Source organism: Sceloporus occidentalis, unplaced genomic scaffold, assembly GCF_023333645.1.
Source record: "Sceloporus occidentalis isolate IW3139 unplaced genomic scaffold, rSceOcc1.0.p SCAF_78, whole genome shotgun sequence".
Classification (NCBI taxonomy): Eukaryota; Metazoa; Chordata; class Lepidosauria; order Squamata; family Phrynosomatidae; genus Sceloporus; species Sceloporus occidentalis.
Window position 1 is genome coordinate 4,568,423 of NW_028317058.1, and position 12,022 is coordinate 4,580,444.

The window sequence follows — 12,022 nt, forward strand, 5'->3', positions numbered from 1 at the left end:
TAACTCTGATTTACTACATATGCTGTGTCCAGCTATGGCCTAGATCAGAGTCAACCAACAACTGTTACGTTTCCCATGCTGCTTAGCAATCTTGCAAAACAAAGAGAATGGCTAAATTATCTTTATGGCGTGTACCACCTGCCGAGAAGGATAGAATTTTTAGTGGGGCTACAGAGGGCAGAATGGGCTACAGCCTGTGCTCCACTTACCTAAAACCCTATGACACTTGTTTTATACTTATATTTGTTTATTTAAACTAAAAAATGACACTGATCTCTTGATCATTGCGTATCTTTGTAATTTCTGTAAACAAATAAAGATACATTTAAACAAAGTAGAAAAATGGCTATACCTTAGTAAGAGTCAAATAAGGTAACAGGGATAAATGTGTCCTTGACAGTAGTATACCAACTATTCCATTAACTGCCATTTAAAAACTATTAAACAAAAGAAACACTAGTACATTTTAAGGTCAATAACAAACTATTCCATTTCCATTTTTATTAATAAATATCCTAAAATTCAATAAAAGAAGAACACATGAATGCATGTTTTGATTTGTGGAAGTGCAAGCCTTTGTTCTCGTCTCTCTCCCTTCCTTCAAGCCATGAACTTTTAACGGCACAGTCATTTTAGCAGATATAAGTAATGGAGTTAAGACACTGGCTAAAGTAAAAGGGGTACAAGACAGCATTTTATAAAGGTACTGGGTTTATACAATATAATCTATAACTAGGCTTTATTTCCCCCTTAGCTTATTATTCATTCCACTTAAATCAATATAAACAGATTCGAGGCTAGTCTGATGGCATTTGGTTTGACAGTGAAGGATTAACAGGTATGTGGTATTTACTTGAAATATTACAATGGGATTTGCATGCTAAATAAGAAAACGCCATATAACTTTTATTATAGTTGTTTTAAGAAAAAAAGTTATTTTTGATAAATGCAGCCATTTTACTTGATGTTTTTGTAACACCAGAAATGTAAAAGTAATAGTATTTACCATCCTACCCCGAGATCTGTAACAATACTTCGTTATAGACTGATTTTTCATTTTATGTTTCAAGGTGATTCAACAGAAGAGATTGACCTGACTGTAGTTTATCAAGCATCAGCTAATGGAGATGTCAACACATTGACTGCAATCATACGCGAAGATCCGTCTATTTTAGAATATTGTGACAATGAAGGTAACGTCACAAAGAGAATTGTATAGAGCGAATCTGTAAAAAAGACATATTGCATATATTAATCGGATGTTAAATGTGTAAAATCCATTTAGTTAAATTGAGATTAACAGTGTATTCCTCGTAATGAAATAGGAAAAATACAGTTAGCCGGTTTTGTACAGACAATGGTGGATGGCATGGCAGTGTATGAGTGTACCATGTATCTAAGTGGTGGTACAGTAAGTCAGATTTATTGTTTTTGGAATATAGTCATTATTTTCAAAAACAGTAGCGTAACCACTAAAATATAGTTGCATCTACCATGACTTAGCTTTTCAGCTTGAAGTATGGTCTTCTACTGGAAGCAGAGGGAGGAAGCAAAGTTCTTACATTAAAATATGCTATTTTTTACCATAAACTCAGTTTAAGATCCTTTATAAAGTATATGGGCTGAAAGGCCAGTTTTCAAAGTGGAAACAGTGAGCGACTGTCCCCGACTAGATGATGTTCTTCATGAAGCTGATGCTGGTGAATCAGAGAACACAGCTTGTAATTTCAGCTTGTAAGCAGTTGCTCCTTTCTCAAAATTGGTTTCTTTGAAAGAAGCTAACATTTTATGTAAACATTTATGGTATTTAATAGCAACATGGAGGCAAAGACTTCATCAAGAGGGGCCAATGTAAAGTGCTTGACATTGAAGTTATAAATTAAGTGCACTAGTCAAGAGGCTCTTACATGAGTTTGGAGGGAAGAGCCAATTTGGATGTGAACATACACTAGGGAATAAACATTTATTATAGGGTGTTTATTCCCTAGTGTATGTTCACATGAGAGCAAAACCCACAAAAATATAAACTTTTTATTACCAGATTAGATTTGATGGGAATTCACTTCTGGAAGTATACACAAGAGGACCAAAGTCTATATATATATATATATATGGCTTGATTTTTTTATGCGGGAAAAACAGGCAGATTAGATGGGCCAAATGGTCCTTATGTGCTTTCAAATGTTTCTATGTATGTATACGTGTCTCAAACAACGTTACTCTTGTCCACCTTGGACCACAGCAGACTCGCAATAGACTTCCCTTCTCTGCATTCACCATTCTCCTTTCAATTATTTCTATTACATTTGAAAATTAAGACAGAAAATATTTTTTTTCCTGCCATGCGACAAATACATGGGAATGACAGAATTTCAAGAACATCGTGTTCCTAAAATACCATCCTACAAAGTATTAGTATGAAAGGATTCCTTCTTGCTATTATTTATAAAACAACCCTTAACTATGGCTGGAGTGGGGTTTAATTGTACAAAAAAAGTAGTCAACAAAAATCATAATAGCAATCATGACCATAATGCAGTGAACAATTGTATTTAATTGGCACCAGCGTATATATTTAATACTATTAAATAAAGTGTTTTTAAATTATATCCTACAATAACTCTCTGCTCTTTCGAAAAGGTTAAGCCATTTCTTCTCAGCATGATTCATCCTACATCTTTATAGTTTCAGGCTGGGATAAAAGTAAAAACTGAAGTACCTTTGAGAACATGTTATTTTTATGGCAGTGTGAATTGTTAGATTTTTTAAGATAATGTCCCTCATTTTTAATGTCACACGCAACAACATTCACAGTTTGCAGCTTTCTATCAAAGTTTCCATCTTGATTTTTTTTTTTTGTTAACAATCCAGAAGAAGAAAGAATCTATGGCCACAATTTTGATTTTATAGAATGCACTTTAAAGATAGAATGATCTATTTCACTAAACCCTGTATAATGTGTGAACTAATCCCATACCCCATATCACATGAACTACAGGTTTTACAGCTTTCCATCTTCTTTGCGTTTTCACAGAAATAAATGAGATGTTGAGTTTCAAACATAATGGAGTGGATTCGGTGCTGGAGACAATTATATCACAATTTATTAATTAGGAATCCTCACAAACATCACAATGAAAAAAATAAAACAAATGAGTAAACAGAAATAGATTAGGGTATGATTAATGAACTGAGAGAAATTCATTGAATCCAGCCAAATCTTTGTCAATCTCATATAAGACATGTGCTGACATACAGTTATCATTTTGGGTATTTAAAAAAAACGGTGGTGTTTATAGCCCAATGCTATGCCGAGGTTCAATGTAGAAGCTCCTACAATAGCATTCATCTGAGTAGACCTCCTGAGCGGAGCCACTTCTAAATTCAGTGGCTACTCTGATCAGAGACTCATAAAAGCTGCTCCTTGCTGGATTCATTTTTTTAATTAAATAAAACAGTGTAGATTTTCAGTTTAGAAGCATGATAATTGCAGTCCTCGGGGTCTTGTGTACTGGCCAGTTCTGGAGCTTTTACGATAAAGTAAAAATTTTTTTTTTGCAACATTGCTAATAAAAATCCTCTCCTTTTTTTCGTGTTGGTTTGGCCTTACACTAGCCGTTCAGAGAAGACTTTATAGCTGGCATAAAAAGCTACGGAGAACGTCTGTTTTTCCAAGCTAATTAAAGCCAAGAGCCAAGAAAGTAATTTTTTGTTCATTCTCCAAATCAGCTGATTGTAAAGTACTTCTCAACAAGCACAGCGTGGAAAATAATCATAATAATAACACACAGGCTGTATAAAGATTCTACTGAGATCTTGAAAGGACCTACTGAAATTAACCGGCATGGTGCAGCCAGAATACTGCTCAGTTCTTTGATGGGCACAAAAAAATTGAATGCTGTTATGTTTACAATATTTATTATATGGATGGGTTAACAAGGGAGCAAAAGTGACACTCGTTACAGAATCAGGTGAAAAAAAATTCAGGCAGACAGCTCAGTCATTGCCACCAACTGGCCCAAGGTGCAGTTATTGGAGTTTCATGGTGATCCATGGAACCCAGGCTCCTAACATACCCACAACCTATACGAGCATCAGTTTGTATCCTATAAGTTATTTATAAAGAGTAATTCTAGACCAATCACCATAACATCCAAATGCAATGATTAGTATTAAGAGTTGGATGAAAATATTCTTTATACACTGGAGTCCCCTGACGCAAGCCATACAAGTTAATTAATACAGTATTTTCATGCTCGTACCATATCTCATTACATCATGCCATGTCTTGAAATATAATTATTTCTCCAGTGGAACTGTTTCTTGAAAAACGGACATACATTTTATCCCATTACCTTACAAAAGTTGACATACCAGTAGTGGGCTATGCTCATTTACTAAAAAGTCTTCTATATTTTTCTGCCCTCCTGGACTCCAGGGTCAAGCGGAATTTTCTCCTTACCAGGAGACACTTTTATGAGTTGGGGGACAAGCCCGGAAAGCTCCTCGCTAGGGCCCTCCGGGCCAAGAGGGCAGCCACATACATCCCCAAGGTTAGAGATGCGTCCGGTACCCTGCATCATCACACGAGGGATATCGCCCGCTGTTTTTCCGCTTACTACTCCAAGCTCTACAACCTAACTGGGGGTAAAGCCCCAGATGACGCTAAGCTTACTCTCATAGCAGCCTATTTAGATAAGCACCTTAAACTTAGACTCTCTGTAGATGACAGGGCTGGCCTTAACTCACCTATTACCCTGGAGGAGGTGGAGAGGGCGGTTAAGTCCCTTCCGAAGGGCAAGAGCCCGGGTCCGGATGGTTTCACCCCACTCTATTACAGCAAATTTTTACGCCCTCTCGGTCCCCACATGGTGTCCCTATTTAATGCCCTGGCTTCTGGGACTCCCCTTGATCCTCAGACCAACACCGCTCACATCACAGTCATCCCGAAGCCGGGCAAAGACCCTGAGATTTGTGGCAACTACCGCCCAATTTCGCTTATCAATGTTGACCTCAAAATCCTCGCCAAAATCCTCTCTTTTCGGCTCAATCCCCTCCTCCCCCAGCCCAGGGATAATACCTTCAAGGTGTTGAACCTGATGGCACTGGCTCACTCACACAACACTCCCTTTCTCCTGGTGTCAATGGACGCTGAGAAGGCCTTCCTGTTTCAAGTCCTAGAGAAGCTAGCCGTTGGCCCCAGGTTCATTCAACTTATTCGGGCTCTGTACTGCTCTCCCTCAGCCTATGTCCGTGTTAATGGTACCCTCTCCGATAAAATTGCCCTGGCTAATGGCACCAGGCAGGGTTGCCCTCTCTCTCCCCTCCTTTTCCTCTTATCTTTAGAACCCCTGGCCAATGCCATCCGGGCAAACCCTTCTATCACTGGCCTATCGGTGGCGGGTGTGGACTACAAACTTTCCATATATGCCGATGATATGCTATGTTTTGTCACAAATCCACTTTCCTCTCTCTCGCATCTCACCTCTGAGTTACACCAGTTCCACGACCTCTCCCAATATACAATAAATCTGCAAAAATCGGAAATTTTGGGTATACATGTCGCTCCCTCTGTTAAATCGCAGATACAATCTGTCTACCCTTTCCGGTGGACGGATTCCTATCTAACTTACCTAGGGGTTCATATCCCGGGGGACTTATCTATGCTGGTGGAGGTGAATTTCACCCCCCTGCTATCCTCAGTCACCAAGGATCTTCAGAAATGGTCCTTCAACCACATCTCCTGGTTCGGGAGGGTAGGAGTCCTTAAGATGAATATCCTCCCGTGCCTTCTATATCTACTCCAGTCTCTTCCTGTCTATCTGACGCAATCGTACCTTAAGAAATGGACCAGGACCTTTTCGGGCTACGTTTGGTCCAATCGCCCCCCTAGGTTGGCCCTCACATACTTGATTGGTACTAAGGAACAGGCTGGCTTGGGCCTCCCGGACGTCGAGGGCTATTGGGTCGCCTCCCATCTACGGAGGGTGGCGGAGTGGACGTCTTGCACCCACAAACAATGGGTGCATATTGAAAATTCCCTCTTCCCTTTGGATATTGCTGCCATCCCATGGCTACCACGTCACCATAGCCAGCCCACTATCCCTAATCACCCGACCGTTGCCCTGACGCTCCGTGTCCTTCAGAGGATCCTCACCAAGTACCCCCTCACGACTTGCCCTGGCCCCTTGTCCCCCGTTTCGTCTAACCCTGACTTCCCCCCGGGCCTAACCCAGGCAGACATACAGTTTCTCCTGCCGGCACGGGAGCGGGTGCTCCGGGCTTCCCACCTCTTCACTGGGGACTCGGTCCGCCCCATCTCGGACTTTATACCTACCACCCCGGTCCCCTTTGGGGCCACATTTCTCTACCACCAAATCAGGCATTATCTGTCCTCCCTATCCCCTTCCTCCGACTTGACCAGACCACTGACGCCGTTTGAATTGCTCTGTTCGGACCCCTCTAGACATTCACATCTTCTCTCCAAACTTTACAAACTCCTTTTGACGTACCGTACCACTAGAAAACCGTACTTTCTCAGCCTGTGGGAGAAGGATCTGAACTGTTCATTTGAGTCTGCAGACTGGGATAGGATGATTTTGCTCGCCCTTAGGGGGGTTACTTCTAGTAGATTGCAAGAGTCTGCATATAAGCTCCTCACCAGGTGGTATCGGGTGCCCGCTGAGCTCCATCGCTTCCTTCCACAGGTCTCCCCCCTGTGTTGGAGGTGTGGATCCGCTGAGGGCTCCTATATGCACCTGTGGTGGTCCTGTCCCCTGGTGCAGCCCCTGTGGGCGGCTGTGGCCGCGGTGATACGGGCTGTTGACGACCCTTCCTTTCAGGCCTCCCCGAGGCAATGCTTTTACATCACGGCCCCTCTAGCCTGGGCTCCTACAAGAGGTCACTCACCATCCACTTTGTTTCTGCAGCCAGGGCTACCATCCCCTGTTTTTGGCCGACGGGCTTTGCCCCCGCCTGTCTCAGTGTGGCTGAGGAAGGTCAATTTCATATGTCAGATGGAGGATTTGGTCATGACCTCCAGGGGTTTTGGGTATAGAAATGGCTTGAAGTGGTTACCCTGGAGGGAATTCTTGGCCTCTCCCTCTTTTCAGGCCGTTCTGGGTTGCTTCGTTGCAGCCTCCCCTGATCTAGACTAAGGTTGCTTGTTGACATGTATGCATATGATTCGCCTCTGATCCTGATGTTTTGTTCTACTACGGCGCCATTCTATAAGTACGCTCTTGGAGACGGCGCTCCATCCATCCACCCGTCCATTCACGTGCGGTATTGTTGATGTTATTGTTTTTGTTTTCTCGCTTGTTTCATCTTGGCAACTCTCCGGTACAAGCTCATCTGCTGCCATACCCTGTGACATTGTACCTATGATATTATGCACATTGTATCTTTCTGTATGGTACATTGATCTTTGTCGCATTTGACGTATATTTGTCATCCGATATGTCTTTTCGAACTTCTACCGTCTAGTGTAATACTCGCCCGATGCGTACAATTGTGTTTTGATGCCTGATGTACTATGTTCACCAACTTATGCAATGTTACTTTTTCAATAAACGGAGAATTGAAAAAAAAAAAAAAAGTCTTCTATATTTTTATCTTTAAAATTCATTTTAGTGCAGATTAGTTTCAGATATGGAACCAGACATTAATGATAATGTTAATGATGATATCATTATTATTTTATTTGAGTATTATTGCTATGGACATATATGATGACAAGGTCAAGTTTACAAGTTTGTAAACATTAATACTAATTGTACTATGGCTTAAAGTAGTTTTTTTTCTAACTGTATTATATTCTTTTCCAGGTTGCACACCTTTGATGCATGCTGTTTCAGGACGTCAGGTGGATACAGTAAAATTATTGTTGAAAATGGGAGCTAATATAAATACTCAAGATGCCTGCGGCCGAACTAGTCTATCCCTTGCAACATACCTGGTAGGATTATTTCACTCTATAAAACCATATGCTTATATTAATAAGGAAATATAGTTTTCACATTGTTGCATAGGTTGGCGAATACCAATACATGTCTAAGCAAGGGTAAGATGAAAAAACCAATGCAGGACATAGTAGTAAAGAAAACCCGGGGCGAAGATGGTAGAAAGAATACTAGGGGGAGATGGCGTTGCTGATGTACTCGTTCTTGAAGGGCATCAAACATTTATTTACTCTCATCCAAAATAATTCTGTTACACATTATAAGCACACATTAATATTTAATGATGTGATAATTTTTTTTTTTACATATTTTAAACATACCTAGAATTAAATACATATTACTTGTATCCATTGGCTAAAGAACACAAAAACTACTACTGCCCATATTTAGTGTAAAAAATACTTAAGTTTCCATTGTGTTTGGAACTTTATGTTGTGTATTCTGTAATTCACTACATTTGCATGCATTTCTGATTTTTCCTACTTCTGCATTCTTGGAGTTAGCTTCTTGTAACTGAACTTGTAATATTTATCTCTTTAGTTTACATCAATTTTACATCAATAACTTACACATAACCTGCTGATGCACATACCACACTGTTTGCTGTTTTGTTTTAATATATTATGTTATTTATTATATTCTAATGTAAATGTATCTCCCATATGTCCGAGGGCAGACTTCTTGGGAACTGATAATCAATATATTTATACTCATACATTCAAAACACACCCATGGTCATTTATTTATAACCCCCCCAAAATAACTAAAATTGCAGTGCGATTTCGTTTTGTACCTTACCACTGTAACTGGAATCATTTTTGATATTCTTCTATATTATGACTACATTTAATCACAGATTTTCTACTTTTACTGGAAATAATGCATCCTGTGTAAATCACACATTCTTTTAATTTGATGTGTTGGCCTTAACATAGAAACATAGAATTCAACGGCAGGCAAGAACCATTCGGCCCATCTAGAATGCTCACTTTTCCTGGTGTAAAACTCAAGTGTTGATCTTGTCAGACCAACCGCTGAAATCATTAATGATAATGAAAATAATGTGTTGTGTGATTTCTTGCAATTTTTTTTATTACTGCAGGCACTTTTACAATCTGGGATTCATCTCTTTAAAAGACGCAGCATCAAACATGTATTTTATTTTTTTTTACAATTGCAGGGATGGCTGGAAGGCTGTGTAAGTCTACTCAGGAATGGCGCGAAGCAAAACATACCTGATAAAAACGGCAGACTTCCACTGCATGCTGCCACCGCTGAGTCTGATGTCAGGTGCAACAATTACACAATTTGTGGCTTTTAACTATTTTTCCAGATCAGTTCTAGACACCCAAACCAAGAAAATACAGTAATTTACTTGCTTGCACAGAAAAGGATTTAATTATACATCTCTTAAAACACAATGGATTTGTTCACCTTTTCTTGCATTATACATATCTGTATGTGTGTGATACTCAGAAATATTTATTTATCCATTTTTGGAAGTGGGAGTTATAAGGCTGTTCATATATATTTTTACATTAATGCGGGACTTCATATTAATTGAGTGTATTATTTCATTTATAAAACAATAAAACAAACAAAAATAAAGAGAACACAAAAACATATTAGAATATTGCATGTATCATGAGTACCCCTTTAATTCCTTCCTGTTCTGTTGCTATCACATTTGCCTGAAAATAAAACGTGTTATGTAAGTTATGCTTTCTATAAATCATTATCATATTTATAGACAAAAAATGTAAACATTTATAGAAAACCAAATCAAGAGGAGTTGCTGTTAAGAAACCACAGTAGGCTTGAGTATTGCAAATATGCTCTGGTAGACCTTCAAATTCGTACATATAATTCTAGATACCAATGGAAATATTAAGGAGAACTGTCACATCTGTGATAAAACCATACTCAAATACGGCACTAAAAACCACCCTATTAGTGTTATCTTTATTTGCTGCTCATTTTAATTTATTCAGACTTATTTTCAGGATACAGTAATTATTTTCTAGCTTTCATTAGTGAAACCATAGAAAACAAGTTTGACATAAGCTCACAGAGGACGGGCAGGACGAAGCCCATGACGGCCGAAACGTACATCTGGGGTTGTTGGTTCCCTCGTGCAGAGACTGATCTCTCTGATATGTTAATGAGGATTTTCCTTCTGTAATGGCACAAGAGAGCTAAAACTTGAGATGCTCCAGAGTGGGGATACACCGTAGGACAGGCTATAGAGTGTCTGTCTGTCTGTCTTCAGTGAGTTTATCTCAAACTTGTTTTCTATGGCATCCATTAATGCAGCAACAACCTTTATATTGCGCACACACAATATTTGGAAGGAAAAGCACCCTTAGCAGCACTTTGGGACTCTGTACATGATATTACTGACTGCTTTGTTAATTATAGTACATTTAAATATCGGTAACCTTAACTTGACTTGTTTTCTTGTAGGCTTTTAAATGTCCTGCTGCAACAGTCAACTTTAAGTGAGGTTAATCACCAGGACAATGAGGTGCGTAACTGCCTTAGCTGATCACATTTTAAGTTAGAAACATCTTTGTAACGAGTTCACCAAGAGAGCTGTGGTAACTCCCAGAGATCACCCACATGTATCCTCCTGTTGTCCCCGGAATCACTTCCAGCACCAGTCAGCATGCGCACCTTGGAACCCTGCTATGTGTAACCAATAAGTAGACACAACTACCTTGAACTGAGTACAGCAGGAATGAACAGTTTATTGATGTAAAACATGGACTGATATAGCCACAGAACTTCATTAACATAAATTAACATTGATAAACATGTAGACAACCCAACCTTTAATCCCCTGGTAGCCATCCTGTTAATGGGATTAGTTTAACAATGGAGTTCCTGCCTGGTTGGCAGCCAGGCTGGAGCCATCTCTGAGTACCTTGGGCCCCTGTATGACAGCTCATTCTGTCACAATCGTGGCATTCAAACTGCAACAAAGTAGGTCCTCGCTGTGCTGTTTGGTGCCGGGCCATACGGTGCTCAGGAGATCCCTGTGATACAGGCGATGCGGCTAATGGTTTCTTTTTATTAATACCAGGCATGAATCAAATATTGCTGACTTATATGTAAAATTGTCTCTTTGGTATGAAAGCGGGTAAGAATCATTATAGAGTTGATAGGATCTTGTGTTATGCGATTGAGTTACAGCAAAGTGTGCAAAGGGTAGTGTGCTTTTATAGGCATAAAAATATATAATGTATTACACAAAACTAACACTTACCGCACACCAGAAGAAGAACAATGTGTAGACAATTGCTGACAAACAGACACTGTGGATACAGTTTGGCATTGACCACATTTCTCTATAGCGCAAGCCTGCATTCTTTTTGTCTAAAATATTTTGTGTGCCTACTTTTTTTTGTATATCATAAAGATTGTATCTTGTAGGCCTCTTCGTATTGAAATATGTATTTTAAGTGCAACTCCAAAGATCAATGGGTTTTTTTTGCACGTTGGTCTATCTATTAAACTGAAGTTCTGTTCAGTACACTGTAATCTTTTTGGGGAGGCTCTACACATTTTCAAATAGGGGTCACAGTTGTCACAAGCCTCTGTCTTTATTTGAATTCTAGCACAGTAGCCAAAGGTTACTTTACAGAGCAGCAGAACTAATTTTCAAAAAAGTAGAAAAGCAGACCCTCTCAGACTTGGTAAATCATCCAATGACTATTCATCCAAATCATCCAAACGTACATTCCATTTATGTTACATGTAAGTCACATCAACTCTTCCATCGTGCCCTTTTTAAGTACGAGGTAGTTTATTTCATAGTTTTAGCTTTAGTCTGAACTGAAGTTTTTTTGTAATGATTTTCACGACAGGGGATGACGTCTCTTCACTGGGCCGCCTTCCATAACCGACCACAACATGCGCAATGCCTTTTACAAAAGGGAGCAGATCCTACTCTGGTTGACAAGGACTTCAAAACAGCTCTTCACTGGGCAGTACAGGTATAGAATGTGTTCTACATTATAAAAAGAATTTAGATTTTTTTTTTATGTGGATTATAATTTCCA

The 12,022-nt window shown here is 39.5% G+C and overlaps 1 protein-coding gene across 1 annotated transcript in view; it reads left to right on the forward strand.

Moving 5' to 3' along the window:
• LOC149285538 (ankyrin repeat domain-containing protein 55-like) overlaps nucleotides 1–12,022 on the forward strand; it is a 38,258-nt gene that overhangs the window by 12,028 nt on the left and 14,208 nt on the right. The window contains exons 2-6 of the mRNA XM_089495286.1: nucleotides 1,071–1,193; nucleotides 7,827–7,957; nucleotides 9,142–9,251; nucleotides 10,425–10,485; nucleotides 11,828–11,956. Coding sequence (XP_089351412.1) covers nucleotides 1,071–1,193; nucleotides 7,827–7,957; nucleotides 9,142–9,251; nucleotides 10,425–10,485; nucleotides 11,828–11,956 — 554 coding nt within the window. The remainder of the gene's footprint in view (nucleotides 1–1,070; nucleotides 1,194–7,826; nucleotides 7,958–9,141; nucleotides 9,252–10,424; nucleotides 10,486–11,827; nucleotides 11,957–12,022) is intronic.